This window comes from Arvicola amphibius, chromosome 10 (genome assembly GCF_903992535.2).
Source record: "Arvicola amphibius chromosome 10, mArvAmp1.2, whole genome shotgun sequence".
Lineage (NCBI taxonomy): Eukaryota > Metazoa > Chordata > Mammalia > Rodentia > Cricetidae > Arvicola > Arvicola amphibius.
The window spans coordinates 117,917,094-117,936,676 of NC_052056.1; the positions used below are offsets into that span (position 1 = coordinate 117,917,094).

At 48.2% G+C, this 19,583-nt stretch overlaps 1 protein-coding gene across 4 annotated transcripts in view; it reads left to right on the top strand.

Moving 5' to 3' along the window:
* Med13l (mediator complex subunit 13L) overlaps positions 1-9,130 on the top strand; it is a 224,371-nt gene extending 215,241 nt beyond the window's left edge. For all 4 annotated transcript variants that reach the window (XM_038345043.1, XM_038345044.1, XM_038345045.1 and 1 more), the window contains 4 exons: positions 261-418; positions 2,407-2,568; positions 4,946-5,058; positions 6,385-9,130. In XM_038345043.1, the coding sequence (XP_038200971.1) occupies positions 261-418; positions 2,407-2,568; positions 4,946-5,058; positions 6,385-6,517 (566 nt within the window). In that variant the 3' untranslated portion in view covers positions 6,518-9,130. The remainder of the gene's footprint in view (positions 1-260; positions 419-2,406; positions 2,569-4,945; positions 5,059-6,384) is intronic.
* The last annotated feature ends 10,453 nt before the right edge of the window (positions 9,131-19,583 follow it).

Consider the following 19,583-nt stretch of genomic DNA (forward strand, 5'->3'; position numbering starts at 1 on the left):
TGTCTCTTAAGCTGTCTTTCATCTTTTTATTTGTCTTTGGAGCTGTAAAGAGTTGGGGGCTTTCTCCACGGCTATGGTTTCTCCACTGTGTTTTTTTACTTGTCTAGGAGGTCACTGGCAAGAACAAAAAGACAGTTCATAGCACTTCCGCAGCAGGCAGCTGTTAGGTATTGCAGTGGCTACAGTAGCCTGTAGCTGTTGAAGAGGAGCAGAGCATGAGGTGGTTAATTTTTAACTTCCCTGTGCTTTCCTCCCTCTAGATGATATGTTTGTAGACCTTCCATTTCCAGACGATATGGACAATGACATCGGCATCTTAATGACTGGGAACCTCCATTCCTCTCCCAACTCATCCCCAGTTCCCTCACCAGGCTCTCCCTCTGGAATCGGTGTGGGCTCTCACTTCCAGCACAGTCGGGTAAGAACTGCCGGAAAGAGGTTGCCGAGAACAATCACAACCCCCAGGAAAGTTGCTGTCACCATCAGAATGAGGTGTCTGTGCCGCAGCTTCCCAGCCCAATTTTGGAGAGCGAGCAGGAATTTGGAAAGCACCTTCCAGACATTCCTAGTGTGCCCCTTTATTAGAAAGTTAGTCCTCTGGTGTGCAAGGCTCTCGGTGGTGCTCCTGCCTGCGGTTTTCCTTGGTTTGGGGCGACAAGGGAAGCTGAAAGGCTGAGAAAGCATAGGCATGTGTTGTCCATGACAACCTCCCCAAGAGGGGCTGAATGATTTTGGTTTTGAACAAAAAAAAAATATTTTCTTAGCATTTTGCATCTTCCCAGATAAGAGGCGGGCAGAGCTGCTGCTCAGCATGTACCTGCGAGGAGCGTCCGTGGTTTGTGTCCATTTGTTTCTCCTGCACCATTATGATCTTGCTGGCAGCGGCCTGAAGGGAGGCATTGAGAGCCACCCAGTGCGTAGTTTACAGACGTCTCCAGGTCACTGCTGCAAATTAGTGAAGAAGCCAGAGTTCAGCATTAGCTCAGTCTTTAAATGCCCTAGACTAACAAGGGTTTAAAGTCAAAGGCTGCCCCATAGCTCATGTCAGCTTTGTCCCAGCCAGCAGGGCAAAGGCCTCATGGTTGTGCTGTGCTTCTAATAATGGTTCTTCGGGGATTAGGTCATGAGAATGCTGTCTGGTGTCTGCCCTGAGTAAGTGCAGCAGCCCTCCGTCCACTGACTCCTACAGGACCATGCTGCCAGCACTGCAGTCACTCGTGCTGCTCAGAAGGTTTAGTCATGGAGCAGCTGCAGGGCAGACCATGCAGAGCCCTCAGTGAGCACTTGCCCCACACCCCTTTGGGGAGGACAAGGTGGTAAATGTCTAGGTTTCCTTTAGGCTGATGACCAGAGAGTGACAAGCAGCTTGTTTACTGGAAGTTATCCTGACAGAAACTGAACCAGGAATAATGAACATTCCTGTGACTTGGTTCACCGTGATCTGCAGCGAGCCCAGTCATGTGTTTGCTGCTGTAGTTCATTTTAGCATTCATAAAGCCCTTACCTGATGGAGGTGCCTGCGTGCTCTTCCTTTCTTAGATCCTGAAGGTTGCGTACAAACAGCTCTGTCCCGAAACTAGTCAGGTGGCCTTTCTCAGTACTGAGCTCCTCAGCCTGGTGACTCCAAGAAGCTCTTGAGCGGTTGGTTCCTTTTTCTAGACTGTCTATCTCGAGTTAAGTTGTTAAGTAGGACTGTATGTTCAAGGTGACGGCAAAGGCTGTTGTTTATTTTACTGCAGGCCTCAAGTAGGCTGACCTAGAAGTCTGATCCTCCCACCTTAATGTCCTTATCTCCTAAGGTTGTGCATTGCATGCACATGTATGTGTGTGCATATACTGCTATATCCCGACTTTGCTTTTTTTCTTGGGCCATCATATTTTTATTTTTTATTCTGTCCAGAATCAGAGTTGATAGGATTTGATTTTAAGTAATTAAAGATCATTTCTTTCTCTAAATAGGAGTCATCCAGATCACCGATCACTTACCTTTTAAATTCTGGATAGCCACTGACGGGCGGAAAGTGCTGCAGTAATGCACTCCAGACTACACAGTGCACTCCCACAGCACCACCAGGGTGCCCGGAGCATCACTGCCCTGTGCATTCTGGTGCATGTCACTTAGTTCTCATCCCAGAGATGATGGAGAGCAGGTGTGCTCTGGAGGTGCTGGGGACCGATGGCCCCAGCACCAGTGTATCCATCTTGTCAGGACCTTCAGCTGTTCATAGTTTTTGTCAATGCCTGAGCTGGCTGCAGAGACTTGTGTATTTCATGTCATATTCCTCAGCTGCCAGGGGCTTGGTGGGAGATATGCAGGCAGGAGAGCATCACTAGTGACCAGAGTCATGGGGTAAACCATGGTCAGCTCCTGACGATGCTCATTGTGACTTGGGCCTTGTTTTCCAGAGCCAGGGCGAGCGACTTCTGTCCCGGGAGGCCCCGGAGGAGCTCAAGCAGCAGCCCCTGGCCCTTGGGTATTTTGTGTCGACTGCCAAAGCTGAGAACCTCCCGCAGTGGTTTTGGTCATCGTGTCCCCAGGCCCGGAACCAGTGCCCTCTCTTCCTAAAGGTTCGTTTGATGCTTTCTGAAGTTTAAGAAGAATCATGGGCTCATATTTTCATTTGGTTGAACTAGAAATCTCCTGCTAGCTGCCACAGTCTCTTTGTATTCCTTTCTCTCCTGTCATTTAATACTCTGAGGAGATATAGGTACCTGAGAGTGGGTTTAGAAGAGGAACCCAAACCTACTATTAAGAAGTGAGTCCACATTAACTTGAGGAGGTATCAGGACCATCGTAAGTGCAGAAGCGGCGTGGCTCAGCATGGCACTCTCCCAGTCAGTCCTGGCGGCTGACCATGGCCTGCAGCACACTCCTGCTCGACCGCACACTGGCAGCGTCCTCCAGAAAGCAGAGCAGGCGCCAGTCGTGCCTTTCATTTCCGTGGTTGTTCTCCTTGCGTGGCTTTTGGAACCCATTGATCCAGAGCTCAAGGCTTTAAAACAAGACCCCAAACTTGAAGAGCGTGAAAGAGCCTAGAATGGAATCCATTCCTCACCCAGAGGCTGGCAGGAGACACAGGTTTGAGAGTGTACCTTGGAGAGGACGCCTGGCAACGGAGGGTACTGAGTAATCCCAGCCTTGATCTCCCCCTTGGCACAGCACAGCCATCTCCAGAAGTCTCTGTGTTGGCAGAAGTGAAGAATGGCAAATGTAGTTGGTACATGCCCCATGCCCAGCTAGGAAGGAGCCGAGGTGGGAGAGTCATGTGAGTTGTGAGTTGAAGCAAACTTCAATAGCACAGCAATACTGTCTCAGAATATGCAAACAGGATGGCTGTGTGAAAGATGAGGAAAAACTAAGTGCCCATCAGTAAGGCTGACTGAACCAACTGTGCAGCCTCACCACACAGTGAGTGCATCGTTGGGTATCCACCACACAGAGGGACAGACTCTGTGTGCCTGTTCTGCAGCATGGAGGTGGTTCTGCAGTAGTAAACTGTGAGATGTTTGTATCTCCCAGGGAACCTGCGAGATGTTTGTATCTCCCAGGGACAAGGAAAGGGGAATCCAAACACTTGGGAGTGAAAGCAGTGTTTCTCAGGACTTGGTGTTAACACCACAAGTTATGGAAATCTATAGTTTTTACTTTTGTTCTTCTGTAAAGCCTGGGAACAGTAACAGCTTGGCTACAATAAACGCCCGCGTTGCAATGATTGTAGTTACTAATTTTTACTTATTGCTCAAAACATCTGAGCTCATTGAAGAACTGACTGATTTCAGACCCAAAGTGAAAAATATTCAGAATGTAGCTGATAACATTTTGTTGGCCATCAAAACAAAGAATTTCTCCAGGACTGGACTGTTAGGTTGCATATAAGTCAGAGGTGGCAGACACAGTGTGACCCTAAAGGACACAGTGAATTGTCACTCTGTGCTAGGTGCCAGGCACAGTTAGGCATGGAAGGTGGTGTGGGAGCAGTGTGCTCACCTGAGGATGAAGCATGACGGGAATGGACCATCGCTTCCCACAGTTTAGTCTCTTTCCCGTTGCTGCCTCGGGACAGCCAACCGTGCCTTTTGCTGCCCTGCCACTGAAGTCTGCAGTGCTCACATGGTCGTAGACGTGTTCCTGCCTGCCCACCTGGAGACACACCCGTGACTGAGCTCAAGATCAACAGACGGTTTGTGAGGAATCTGAAAGGGAGAAGGTATTTAAAAGAACCACAGGACAGACCAGCCACATTGACTGCAGAGCCTTTGACACTCCATACCAGGTTGGCCCGTGACTGGAGGAAGGAAAAGGAAGTTTCAAGATTACCAGGGGAGATTGTCTGTAACCTATCAGTTGATAAAAAAGGAATTATGCATTTTTGTTGTGTATGATACATATTACTGTTTTTAAAAGTTCTTATCTGTAAGCTTTACCTCCGAAATTTACAAGGGAAATGATACAACAATGGGTTTTGCTTTAAAATACTCCAAAGGGGAAAATACTCAAAGCAGAGTGACTAGTAGTGGCCCTGTTCAGCTTTGGTGGCAGGGCACACAGCCTTGCATAGGAACAGCTGTTCTGTGTGATGGGCTGTTACGTTACAGATGGACTGGTGAGGGGCTCAGTAAGTCATGAGTTCAGTTCTGGGACCCATGTGATGGAAGGGGAGAACTGACTCCAACAAGTTGTCTCCTGACCCTTATGTGTACTGCGATGTGCACACATGTGTACACACAAAATAAGTATTTCTTTAAAAGAAGCAAACAAAGTGAGTTAAACCAAGAAGAGAGGCCCCTGAAACTGGCCTTGATCTTAACTCTAGGATGTGGTGCTACGTCACAGGAGGTGACTGAGCAGTTGGAGCGCTTGGGCACATAGCAGTCTGACTCCAGGGTCTTGGAGGTTTCTCTCTGCTGTTCTGTACCTGGGCATGAATGCTCTCTCTCCCCACAGGCTTCACTCCATCACCACATCTCCGTAGCACAGACAGATGAGCTCCTTCCTGCCAGGAACTCCCAGCGGGCTCCACACCCTCTGGACTCCAAGACCACATCTGATGTTTTAAGGTGACGCTCCTTCCTCCTTGCTTCCCTCAGTGTACTAGTACAGGCGATGCTCACAGGGACACTGGTGCGTGTGTAGAACAGTGGTGTCTGGTCGTCCCTGAGAGCTGTTGTCCCCACTCGTGCTGGGACAGCAGTGTCTGTACTTCATTCACTGGACAGTAAAGCGCATGGGACACTTCCCTTCCTGTTCCCAGAGGCGATGGAAGTGTCAGGGCTGGGTACAGGGACAGTTGAAGACAGTGTCTGGAACGGTTTTACCTGAAAACACTTTTTAACCTTCCCTGCTATAGATAGATACATGTGATCGACTTGAACATAAATTCTGTGTTGCAAAATGCATCCCAGAAGCATGGGTTCTCTTTTGCTGTTTTTAGCACCACAGAAAATTTTACGCTGTGAGTCTGGTGTAATGGTGCATGCCTGTAATCCCAGAACTTGGAAGGAGAAGGCAAAAGAACCAGGAGGTCAAAGTTATCCTCAGCTACTTACTGACTTCAAGGCCAGAGTCTAGCCTGGGCTACACAAGACCCTGTGGACGTGTGCACGTGGGTGCACAGGCCCAAGGTCAGCCATTGTCTCCCTCAGTCACCCTCCACCTTACTCGCTGAGACAGGGTCCCACCTAGCCTGGAGCTCAGCGGCTGGCCACCTCGTCCCACCCACACTGTTGACTTACAGGTGTGCACTCCTGTGCCCCGCTTTACACAGATCCTGGACAGAAACTCAAGTCCTCGTGTCACCTTCCCAGATCCAAGACCAGCTCTTAAATCAAAAAACAGGCAAAAGGTGTCAGGTGCCTTGAGAAGATGAGAGAGCTTTTCCTCGTGCTCTCTCACATACAGGAAGGAGCCTCTTCAGTACCATCCTGGTTTCCAGGCTCTGGTGGAACACAGAACAAGGGGCCTTGTAGTGGGTGAAGTGTGTGCTGTATGCCCAGAAGCCCAGTGTTCAGGTGGCTAGCTAAGGCTGCGAGCGAGTTTCAGGTCATGCACTACATCTCTGGAATAGGTGGGTAGACCCTGTCCGCCACACTTTTTTTTTCAAGTGACCACAGCAGATTAACATTGAGAAACTGGTTAAAGCCAAATGTTGGTGAAATATTTGGTACATTTTTCAGTTCAGTATTGCCAATATATTCTTATTTTGGCATTTAGCCAACATGAAGCAGTCTCCGTTCAGACTTGCCTCATCTTAATGTTTAGTGACCCTGGCGGCCCCCCCATAGTTAGACAGTGCAGTGTGAAGGAGAGCAAGATGGGCTGCAGTGGCCTCCAGGCTCACCCCAAACTTGTGGCCCAGAAGCTGATCTATGTGTTCTTTCTGGCAGGTTTGTACTGGAGCAGTACAATGCCCTATCCTGGCTCACGTGCAATCCGGCCACCCAGGACCGCACTTCCTGCCTTCCCATCCACTTCGTGGTGCTCACGCAGTTGTACAACGCCATCATGAACATGCTCTAACCAGGAAGCGGGTCCCTCTGCCTCAGCTCTCCTGCAGCCTTGGCCAAGGAGCCAGTTCCAGTCTACAGATGCCCGGCCTTTTCCAGACCACTCCCTACAGCCCTGCACTGTGACGCCTTCTGAGCAGGCACTTGCTCATTCTGCAGTGTTCATGCCACAGTGACTCCTTGACGTGTTTCATGAGGACCTGGAAATTTCCTTACGAAGTGACTTGAGCCAATGTGTGATGTGTGCAGCCCGCAATCACCAGGAAGTGGTGGTTGTTGGTGGCTTAAGAGGGAAACAGAAGAGACACTGTCCATTTGCACAAGAGTCTGCTCTCAGCCTCTGTTCGTGTCAGGCTGTCCAGCCCTCTGGATGCAATCCTCTCGCCAGTGGTGGATGCCTGTGGGCACCCGGCCTCCACAACCTGGAAGTGTCACAACTACGAACCAGCTCCATCCAGTGCAGCTTTAGTACTGGGTCTCCGCCTCCCCAGCCTGTCAGGAGGGCTTTGCTTGGCCACACACCCTTGTAGACACAGGAGGTCTGGAGACAGCTGCATTTTGTTTATTTATTTTTAATTTTGTTGTAAGGTTTTTGCAACTTTGTTTTTTCTAATCTTGAGGACCAGGTACAGTAGCTGAAACCCACTGAGACCCACCGTAGGATTCTCTGACCACATACCTCTGTCCTAGAAGCCAGAAAAGGAGTGAGAACAAACTGGGGAGATCATGCTGGAAAAGCAATGCAGTCATAACCACCCAGCAGTAGATTCTGGTAAGAACCATCAGGGTTCCCAAGTGTTGTGCTGTGCTGTGTGGCCCACATCGTGGGTGGATTACACTGTCTACGAAGGCAGGCAGGCTCAGCCCCGCGCTGGAGGCGGCAAGGACCATAATCACTTCTCTATACAGTCACATGGAAATACCTTTTCTAGAGAATTCTTACAGAAACCCAGGTCTCTCCTTTCATTAGATCAAAAGGGACTTTTGTACATATCACAACCAAATCAGTTACAAACATGGTGAATTTTCTTCTGGACCATAGGAATATCATTTCAAAGAAACAAATAGTACAACTCAACCGTTAAATCAGTACTTGAAACTGAGCCTCTGTGTGGGACTTTAAAAAAAAAATGCCTTTTTAAAGCATTAACAGCTGATTGATTGAAGTATTTTTGACTCCCCCTCCCTGACCTTACGGTTGACTTTGAAGCCCTGTTTCTAGCCCTTATGTCATATGTTTCTGTCTGTGGGTGGTGGTGTGGACTGGCTTCCCAGAGCTGCCTCATGGGCAGTGAGCCTGACTCCCATGGGAGAGTCCTGCAAACTAAGTTCTTCCAAGAGACTTTCATGTCCTGGTTATTAACAAAGAAAAAAAGGAAAATGTAATAATTGATATGATTTTGTAAAAGTATTTTTCTTGAGATAATCTAACGTTTAAAACATTATATTAAATAACAGATGGTGGGGGTGTGAAAGCAGAGAAATAACTTGTAAATGGGTGATTGTTCTCTGTCCCACCAGCTGGGGGGTTGACTTTCCAATGTATAGCTTAAAAAATCTGATATATCAAACCATTTGTATCTAACGTGTACAGTGTAAAATTGACTTAAATATCGCAGTGCTATTTTTTCTTATCAGAGAGGAAACCCTCAAGGCCTTTTGAAGAACGTGAGATGATGGGGATGTAAACTTGTATAAAGTCACCTGGCGAAGACGGGCTGTACAGTAGATGTTTGTAGTCTTTTACCACTTGGGGTTGCTTTTTCTCAAAATTCATCAGAACTTTGAACCTCTCTCTCTCTCTCTTTTTTTTAAATGGACTGTTTTTACTGCAGGGGCTTTTCTTCCCTAGAAACCCAACTCTACACATAAAAAGAAAAAAAATGAAAAAAAAAAACACAAAAAACCAGAAAAACACTATAAAAAGTTTTAAAAGAAGGCAGCAAAGGGTAGTTTTCATCTGGTGTCTTTTATTTAAGTTTTTAAGTTAAGAAAGGCTGGTGACATATTTATACGTTTTTGTGCAAAAATAAATGAATGGCAATAGATTTAAAAAAATCTTATTATGTACTTCTGTGTGAAAAAGTCTGTATAATATTTCCCTTAAATATGCATTATTTTACTTGTGAGTTTTTTACAGAATTAATCTGAAATGTACAAGCCCTGGATTTGCTACAGAGTGAGAAGTTATTTTATTTTTTTTTAATTTTTAATTTTGAAAATTCTGCAGAAATCAGAACTCCTACCATGGTTTGAAATGGGGAGGTGGGAAGGGAGCAGGGAGGGCTTGTCCGGCATGCCTGTATGTATATTTCAGAGCCTTTTTTAAATGTAAAAGCTGTACATTTCTGGGAAGTTCTGATTTTTTTTTTTTGTTTCCTTTTTCCTTCAAGCATTTTTGCAGTGAGCTTCTTTTATATATAGCAGACAATTGGAAAGAATACAAAACTATGTGTTGTTCATTTAAGAACTACAGCACAGTGCTGGTTCAATACACTAAAGACTTTGATAAAAAGAAACAGTGATAAAGGCCTCCATTTTAAATGTCATTCATATATACCTTGTGGATGAGAGCTATATACTTTTACACACTTTTTTAGAGGAATAAATTATTGAATTACTGAAACTTTGAGCGTCTTTTTTTCCCTCCCACCCTGTCTCTGTGCTGAGCTCACACTGCTCAGGTGTATGTGGTGTCCCCTGTCACAGACGGAGCAGCGCTGGCCTGGAAGGTGTGTGTGCTACCCCAGTGGCTATTCCCAAGCCCTATTACGTCATCATTCCCAGGGGCCAGCACAGGTACCCTAGTGTTCAGGTCCTCGCCTGTCTTGAGCAGGTCAGGTCTGACGTTGTTTTGCCCTTGGACATTTGCGAACAGCCCCTAGGACGAGTTGCGAATCTGTTTGCATGTTCCCTCTTGTTCTCCCAACCCCGACAGGCCAGTGACAGTATGCGAGCCAGTCCTGCTAAGCACACAGCATCTGCGGCGAAAACCTGCTCACTCTAGACGAGTTTCGGAGCCTTAGTCACTGTCCTGTCCCACATGAAATTTACTCTGAATGGGTGAGCCCCGGGCCTTGGCAACAGTCAAAGCGAGAATAAGTTTGAAGGGACTTACTCTTCACTGTCTACTCTCAGTGTAACCGTCTCCAAATTTAGACAGCAGTTTGCTGGATGACTCCAGACCCCCTTCCCAGTCACTCCATCTGCAGTGAAGGATGACGGCGTGGGGAGTCCTAGGTCTCTCTAACTCCGGTCGTCATACTAATCAGAGCTGGGTGGGTTTTGACAGGCGTCATGATTTACCTGATCTGGTCATTGCTGACTTTATTCCTGTCAAGAGATCGTTCACCTTGTGGCTAAATCTGAGGTGGCACAAAGGTTTGTTGACTGTATCGAGACAGCTGGACAATCAACGGTCAGTCCAGCCATCGGCATTGCTCAGTTGCACTTGGCATTGCTCAGCTGCACTTACCACCAGCCTTTCAACTCCTCTGGAAATAAAAGGACTGAGAAACAGATAAACCGGAAGGCCGTCTGCTGAAACCGAAGCTGCAAACTGAGCTCAGTCTGCTGCGGCCGTGAGCCTGGCACTGTGCACAGTAGTTTGAGTCTCCTTGTGCCAGAGTCCTACCAAGGTGTCATTTCTCATGCGTCTCACTCCGTGTCTCCCTTACACCTGCTCCACAGAAAGCCACCGATAGTTACTATTTTATGTTATCAGTGTCAGAGGCACTAAGGAAAGCCTGCGGTCCCAGGTAGTAACAAGCATGTGAACTGTGTCCTGGGCCTCCTAAACAGATTAACCAGTCTCACTTTACTTAACCTAAAATTCTTGAGTTTTTAAACTTTTCTTTCTTTGACTCAGCTGGCTACAACTCTAATGGAGCAAGTCACAGGCAGAAGTGTTCCTATGAGGAACACTGTTGAGCATCCAGGGAGGCCGGCTGAAGAGGGCTGTGTGCTCTCTCTCTGAAGTGAATCAGCCGGACGAGTTGCACATTGTTTGGTGATGAGATTCCAAACACAGACACTCATGGTTACTAGGCGATGGCAGTCCCGGATGCAGAGGAAAGTGAGGAAGCCGCACTAGGTCTTGGCTATTGGCTAATGTTACCTGCTTTGGGCCATACCAACATGGGCTCCTGAAGTCACTGAGAACTCGGAGCTGTTGGCCACCACCCTCATGGCCCTGCCCTCATGTCCCTGCCATTGATCAGACTTGTTTGAATCTCGCTGTCCCGGGAAGCTGGATGACACTCAGGAGCATTGGCCACCCCGGGCTAAGACTAGAAGCTCTGAGGAGGTCCATACTGAGGGCCTTTCTGGCCACAGTAGCAAGTTAGCATGTAAAATAGCGTCCGTTGTCCCCTCGCTCTGAAGTGGCCTCCGACTTTGTTCACCCAGGGCTCTTGAGGCCTGGTTGTTTTTATAAATGTCCTTTCAACTGTGACGAGGTGGTGTCTGTGTGGTTGAGACAGGCATGTTGCTTCTGGTCTGATAGTTTCTGGCTCACTGCAAAGCTAAGGAAGTCCTGGCTCATCAGGGGTAAAGTCAAGGTATTGCCTGTAGCATCAGCTCATGACGGCCATCCGGACATGAGGACAGAGTGCCCTTCCATGGGCCAGGACTGCATACTGAGCTGTGAATAGGCTCCCCCAAATATCTGAGCCTTGGGAACAACAGAGACCACCGTGTGTCTCAAAACTTAGTGGCAGTTTACCAGACAGTCCGTCGGTTCTTGGCACTTCTGGAGGAGGAGGCTCAGGAAAGGAGAGGAATTCAATTGGTTTCTTCTTGTGTGTTTTTTTTTAATATACAACTTATTTTTATTTTGTGTTCATTGGTCCTTTGCCTGCATGAATGACTGTGTGAGGGTGTCAGAAGGCCTGGATTGGAGTTACAGACAGGTGTGAGCTGCCCTGTGGGTGCTAGGAATTGAAGCCAGGTTAAAAGCAAGAGCTCTTCACTGCTGAGCCATCTCTTCAGCCCCTTTTATGTGGTTCCTGTTTGACAGTCTTGCGTAGAATTTAAGGGGTGGGTTTGTCTGGTTTCTTTCTGGGTAGTTGTGTTGTATCCTCAATGTTGAGCCTCTGCTTTGGGATGGGCAGCACTCTTGCATGTACCTAATCTGACGTACACCTTTTTTCTTTCATCTGTGATTTTTCTAGCCGTTTCCTGTTTCTTGGTTTTGAGTTTTTTCCACATAGCTGCTTACCAAGACACACGTCTTTTCTGTATCGTCTCTGTATCTGCCTAGCTTTTCCCACAGTTTCATCCTTCAGAGTTTTGTCTCATGTGGCTTAATTGCCTGCTCAATTTATTGTCATTTTCAGTATTCAGGCGTTTGTATCCTGAGGCTTCAGGGAGGGGGAGCCATCTTCAGACTAGATTCAGTGTTCTCGAATTTTTCAGGAGTCTTCCTATCACCGTCTTGTGTCAGATTCCCAGAGGTGTTGAAAGAGGGGAAGTCAGACAGGTTACACTCTTAATTCTTTTATATCTCTCACTGAGGAAGTCGCCTTTGGGTTTAAAGCATAAAGCCTACTGAACTAGAATATCTTCCCACCACACTATAGTCTTGCCAATGATGGGTTTTTACAGGCTTCGTCTTTGAAAGGCCCCTTGTGACCGTTGTCCATAGAGATGTGGTGTGAGTTTACTAGTTTTCTAATAGCTGCCGTTAAAAAGTAAAGAGAAATGGGTGAGATTCACTTAACAAAATATTTTATGCTGCCTAATGAAGCTAAATCCTGTTTGAGCATGATTGTCATTGTAAAGCTCAGCCCTGTCTAATGAGCATACCTTCCTGTGCAGTCCGCCTTCAGAGGGCTCTGTCGTCCAGTGCTCTTAGGCTACCGTGCTGGCTTGGGTTAGTCGGGGCGGGGGAGGGGCGATGCTCTATTGCTCACCTTTTTTTGCCTCTTTTTAAAAATTTTATTTATTTATTTACTTACTTATTTATTTATTTATTATGTATGCAATATTCTGTCTGTGTGTATGTCTGCAGGCCAGAAGAGGGCACCAGACCTCATTACAGATGGTTGTAAGCCACCATGTGGTTGCCAGGAATTGAACTCAGGACCTTTGGAAGAGCAGGCAATGCTCTTAACCACTGAGCCATCTCTCCAGCCTCCTATTGCTCACTTTTTATTTAGATTGTAACTTCATAGTTCTCGGTTGCACGCCCACTTCAGAAGGCTCAGTACCCACCCAGGGCCAGCGGCCACCCGTGGACCTGTGCAGTCATCCTGGTGTCGGCCACGGATGTCCAGCTCTAGGGCAGCTGTTGGAGGATGTCTCCCACTGTGACTCTGCATCTGGGCCTTCTCTCTGCACTTGCTTATTGGTGTGTGCAGGTTTAGTGTGCAGGTTTAGTGATGCATCCGTTGCAACCACCCAAGGGTCCTTTGTTCTGCAGATTCCTGGGTAGCTGTTAGCCCCCTCTGCCATGACCACCTTGCATGTCTGAGTGACCGCCTCGCGCCTCCGCCTCCAGGTTCTGTCGCATGGGCTGCATCATGCCCGTTGCTGCGTTTGACTTTTTAAGGCTTCTATTGAACGTGATCAATTTGGCCATGTGCATTTGGTTCTGTCCAGAAGTTTCCATCTGCGCGAGTGCTTAACTGACTTCCATTCCTGTGTGGACTCAGTGTGATGCTGCTGTGTCCAGGACTGTGCCAGTGAGGTCTGAGCTCTGCCACTGCCCTTCGCCTTGGACTTAGACAAGGCGCTGGGTTGCAGGCCACCCCCAACAAAGGTCGAAGTGAGCTGCATCCCATCAGCAGCCCGTGCTCCTCTCACCCAGGCACCATGTGCGTTGGAGTAATGGGTCTCAAGGTGGGTGGCAGTGGGCAGCTCTGACTGGGTGTGTCCTTGTCTTGCTCCACCTGCTCACCTTTGTCATGGGCTACACTTCCCCCGCCTGGCTCTTCCCATCTCTGCGTCAGCTCTCCCCAGTCAGGTGGTCATTCTTCACTGCCCCTGGCAAATTCTCTGTCCTTAATTCCCTTGGACTGGCCACAGGAGTCACAGAGTGCCCACACTTGCGTCCAGGCAGTGGGTGAGCCTGGGGAATATGCATTAGATGTCCCCCTGGTGACTCACACCTTGAGACATTTCTGTCAGTGCCATTTAGTCAGGCAGGCAGGCAGGGACCCTGCCACACACAGTCTTCGTGGCCACGTGAGCCAGGGTTGTCTCATTTGCACCAGAACTTCAGGATGCACCTTCCCTGGCACTAGAGGTCTGTCTCTAGTACCACTTCCTGCCAGGACCCTCTCCCAGAGTCCTGCAGCCGTTCCAGGCTCAACCCGGAGCTCAGCATCCCTTTAGACCTTGTCCTCACTCTGGAAACCTGCAACTAAGAACTTAGCCCATGTTCCCTTCCTCATTCTCCTATCCTCCCACCCACTGATTCTACATCCTGAAGGTCATCTGGTCTCCGGGATGTCATAAGAAAGTCCCCACCTTACCCCCAAGCCCAGTGCAGCTTCCGTCCTGTGAGGTTAGTAGGTGAGGAAATCATGCAGGCCCAGCCTGACATGAGCACTACCGTAACAGGGCAGATGTGGCCAGGTCACATATGGAAAAGTCTTCTGTCGATGTGAGGTCATGAGGTTTCCACATTATATGCAGAACCCATAGAAAGTGGAGGGCAGGGTCAGTTTTGGGTCAGAGGCACAGCATATGGAGGCCAGAAGGGGAGGTGAAGGATGAAGCAGTCTGTGTAAGGCAGGACCAACCTTTCTGACTGTGTGGCTATGGGAGGGGCAAACCTGAGGGCTGCTGTGATGGCACCGGCAGCATGGGGATGGATTCAGCAGGTGTCAGGGATGCGGAAGGTTCTTGGTGCCCTGCTGCCAGTGACGCAGGAGGCCCTGCAGCAGCTGGAGAAGTGGAAATGTCAGTGCTGGGTGAGCACAGCTTCAGAGGCCAAGCTTCCAAGTGGGGGGACCACAGATAAGAGGTGTCCAGGGAAGGGCACAGGAGCCGGGTAGGCTGGCTCTTTCACGTGGTTAGGGTCTTGTGGGTGACCATGAGGGAAAAGAGACTCGGGGTAAAAGGACCAGAGCTTTGGTTGGTAGCTCCATGAGTCATGTGATGGAAGAGTCCAAAGGGAACTCAAAGAGGAGGGCAGCAGCTTTGGTGCCAATAGCACCCACGCTAATCTGTACCGCAGGAAGACTCTACTGCAAAGAAGACTGTACTGCAAAGGTGAAAGACCCTATTAGGTCCTCTGCTGCTTCCCAGGGTGAGGATGAACCTGCAGGCCCTATGGCTCTGAATAACCTGCCAGCTACACCTTAGCTTTGCTCCCTAGGGAAGGGAAGCTTCTAGATAGTAGGTTTCTGTCCCTGGGGAGGGTGGGAGGCTACAGGAAGCAGGTAACAGGCAGGAGCATCCTGTTGCTTCTACCCTTTGCTCCTAACATGAGCATCCCAACATCTTACCTTTGTCCTGGCACTAGTGGACCTGGGCCTTCCTGGTCCAGGGCCCAGGACTAATGTGGTCAGGCAGCCTCTCTCTGCAGGAACTTGTGTTCATTTCTGTACCCTGGAGCCCATCAAAATCCCAATGAAATTCTTCACAGACCTCGAAAGAATGGTACTCAACTTCACATGGAAAAGCAAAAAGTCCAGGATAACCAAAACAATCCTGTACAATAAAGGCATCAGGGATCACAATCCCTGACTTCAAACTCTACTACAGAGGTACAGCACTGAAAACAGCCTGGTATTGGCATAAGAACAGACAGGAGGACCAATGAAACCAAAGACAAGTGGTGCTGGCATAACTGGATGTCAACATGTAGAAGAATGAAGATAGATCCATATCTATCACCATGCACAAAACTCAAGTCCAAATGGATCAAAGACCTCAACATAAAGCCAACCACACTGAACTTCATAGAAGAGAAAGTGGGAAGTACACTTGAATGCATTGGCACAGGAGACTGTTTCCTAAATATAACCCCAGTAGCACAGGCACTGAGAGAAGCATTAATAAATGGGACCTCCTGAAACTGAAAAGCTTCTGTAAAACAAAGGACAACGGTCAGCAAGACAAAATGGCACCCTACAGAATGGGAAAAGATCTTCACCAACCCCACATCCAACAAAGGGATGATTTCCAAAATATACAAAGAACTCAAGAAATTGGTCATCAAAAGATCATATAATACAATTTTAAAAATGGGGTATAAACCTAAACAGAGAACTCTCAACAAAGGAATCTAAAATGGCTGAAAGACACTTAAGGAAATGCTCAACACCCTTAGTCATCAGAGAAATGCAAATCAAAACAACTCTGAGATTCCATCTTATACCTGTAAGAATGGCCAAGATCAAAAGCCCTGATGACAACTTATGCTGGAGAGGATGTAGGGTAAAGGGAACACTCCTGAATTGCTGGTAGGAGTGCAAACTGGTACAGCCCCTTTGGATATCAGTATGGCAATTAGAAAATTAGGAAACAACCTACCTCAAGACCCAGTAATACCACTTTTGGGTATATACCCAAAGGATGCTTAATCATACTACAAGGACATGTGCTCAACTATGTTCATAGAAGCATTGTTTATCATAGCCAGAACCTGGAAACAACCTAAATGTCCCTTGAGTGAAGAATGGATAAGGAGAATGTGGTACATTTACAGAATGGAGTACTACACAGCAGAAAAAAATAATGACATCTTGAAATTTGTGGGCAAATGGATGGATCTAGAAAACATCATATTGAATGAGGTAACCTAGACCCAGAAAGACAAATATCATATGTGTTCACTCATAATTAGCTTTTTGAAATAAAGCAAAAAACAAAAACCAGCGTAAAATTCACAATCCCAGAGAACCTATACAACAAGGAGGACCCTAAGAGACACATACATGGATTTAATGTATATGAGAAGTAGAAAAAGACAAGATCTCCTGAGTAAATTGGGAGCATGGGGACCTCGGGCGAAGGTATAAGGGAAGGGGAGAGGAAAAGAGCGGAGTGGAGAAAAATAAATAGCTCAATAAAAACAATAAAAAATAAAAGAAAGTAAGCTTGCTGTCCAATTTGGCCTGAGTAACAGGGTTGACATACTTCCCCCTGCCCATGAGCACGTCATGAGTCACAGGAAGATTATGTTGTATATTAATATGGGCCTGTGATTTGGCCTGATGGTCATAGGCAGAGCGCCAGTTAAGACCGCAGACTCTAAGACAACCTTCACTTATGGTACCAATCATGGTAGGTAAAACCTGCTCAAAGTACGGAGAACTGTGACCAGACTCATCGGCTGCTTTGTGAACAAGGGAGAGACTGGCCAAGGGAGTGGGGTCTCCGACTGAATGGCCACCTGAGGGCCTACGTTCACCATGAAAGGCCATGGTTAAACCCTGTGCTATCACAGTTGAGATGGTTTGAGCGGTTAGCAGGGTGTTTGCTGTGATGGGCAAACAGCAGGGTAAATCCCTCCATGGGTGTTGTGGGGGAGGCATAGCCCCCCCCCTCCCCCCCCCCGTGCAGGGGGAACAGAAGGGAAACTGACAGGGACCTGGAACGTGGACGTTATTTTCTTCTTTATCTTTTATTTTCTTTACCTCCCCCCCCCCCCCCCCCCCCCGCCTTCCTTTTCCTATCTCTTTCTGTGGCCTCCTCCTCCTCCTCACCCGAGTTAGAGGGGATATCAGACATTGGTGGCTTGGAGGTGGTGGATAAATTGACATCATATAGTTCCTGACAGTCTTTGTTGTGGGCCTTCATCACCTCCTCCGCCGAGGAGGATCTTAGACTAACGATTATCGCCAGCAAAATATGAACAAAGGGTCACTCCTGAGGCTACCTCTCTCTTCCTAGCCAAAAACAAAACCCGCATCCAGAGATTGGGTCCCACATATTCTCTGGGGAGATCCGCGGAGCTAACACCACGGCCTCCGTCTAAATTTTTTCTAGGTCTGCAGCTCTGGCCCGAAGCCCTCGGCTGGTTAAACGGGACCTGAGGGCCCCATATGAGCCTCCTTACAACGAGAAGGGAGATTTCCCATAGCGGCATGGCAAACACCAAGGAAAGCGAAAGTGTGTGTCGGACCCAAGTGGGAAACTTGAGTGGTGGTTTAAGCCACGGCCATATGCCCACACGGTGTCCCTGGACGGGGGTCGACTGTCGGGGTTGGAACTTGGTTCCGTTTCCCGAGGCGTCAACTCTTGCGTGTTTGGAAGAGAGGGGTCCCTCAGTGGGACCAAAGGAACACTCAACAGAGTTGCCTTCTCACCGAAAAGCACCTATCAGCGCCACAAGCAGGAGAACGGGATCTATCGGGCTGAGATGCAAAAAAATGAACACAAGATTGGACCTCTTGGGCAGAATGCGGTGGCCACAGAAAAGGGCAAAAATGACGGCCAAAAAAGTTACCGAGGCAGCAACAACAGTGACCGCAACCCAGGCGGGCCCAATACCCATGTGAGGTCCCACGTTGCAGGTCGCCAGATGCAGCAGGGTCCCAGTGCAGACAGAGCTACTTGGTCTGGCCTTGTCTCACCTAGGACACAGAACCATAAGGATGAGGACTGTGTTCCCGGCGCTAATGACAGGGGAAGAAAGGTCGCTAATGCTTTTACATTTCTTCTGACGTAATTCTAGATTTACGGAAGGCTCCCACGTATATGCACTCACCCATCCCTTACCTTGCTTGAATTAACCCACAGGTCCTTTATGTGTCCCACGGTCCAATCTGGGACCCCATGTGACCCACACTCCTCTTGTCTCCTCCGATCAGTACTATTTCTCAGTCTAACGTTTGTTGTGTGACCACGAGCCAGGCCAGTTATTTAATTGTGGTTGGTTCCCACCATCTGGATTGGCCACCTCATGTTTTCTTGTGATTAAATTGCATTTCGTGGCAAAACTAATGTAAAAGCGATATGAGCGTTCTCAACAGCGTCACGTGCTTGGGATGATGTTTCTGTTGTCATGAGTGATGCTCACCCTAACTTGTTGGCTAAGGTGGCATTTTCCGAGTTACTGCTCCCCACTATTGATCTCCCCACCCAAATACTTTGAATAGCGTCTACCAGGGAAAAGCAAGCACTGTCCCACACTGTCCACCAGATGGCAGCCTTCACCGCTGTATCTTCATGGGCCCCGCGTTAGGAACGAGGTCCTGAGCATGGAGACTTTGTGAGACTGGTAGGAGGCCACCAGAGGAGCCCTGGCTTGGGTGGACAGCCCAGCCGAGGTGACAGACTCTTGCATGGGTAGCTTTGAAGAGCAACCTGACTTGGTAAATCTATCGGCTGCAGTAGACTTGGTGAGCAAACTGGGCTGCTGTGGCATTGGAGGGTGAGAGTGTACGTGCGTGCGTGCCTGCCTGCCTGCCTGCGTGCCTGCGTGCATGCGTGCGTGGTAGAGGGAATGGAAGGCTTCTACTGCTATTTCAACACCTTGCAATCTGCTCAGAATTGCAGAAGTAAAAACGTACTTCCTATGGTCGCCTGCCACCTACCACTACCTGCCTTGGAAAAGGTTTGTGGTCACTCATGGGATGGGAAGGGACCCCCAGGTGTGAAAGAACACTTGGCAGTCATAGAGATTATAGACTTGGGCCAAACCAGGCATGGAGGATAGCCTTTGTGTTTGAAGTGTAATTCAGGGACTATTAAAATTGCTTCGCCTGCACGGGGGCATGAGAAGATGCAAAGACAATACTTTTGCTGAGTTGGCGCTGGGTTATGTTTGTCAAAGCACAAGAAATTCGACATTTAAAATGAGCACATTTTAAAAAATTCATCTCCCCCACACACAGGCCAAGGGTCAACCTCAGGTGGTTATCCACCTGTATTATGAGACAGGATCCCTCATTTTGGCCTGGAGCTCACCAAATGAGGTAGGCTAGCTGGCTGGTAAGCCCCAGAATTCTGCTTGTCTTTGCCTACCCAGTTCTGGGATGATATGGGTGCAGCCATATGCCTATAATCACAGTGAGGTCCCCACGATTGCATGGCATGCAACTTGCAGACCAAGCCATCTCCCCAGCCTCCTAAAGCTCACTGTGCTTCTGGTCAAAGCACACAGCATACACAATTTACCATCT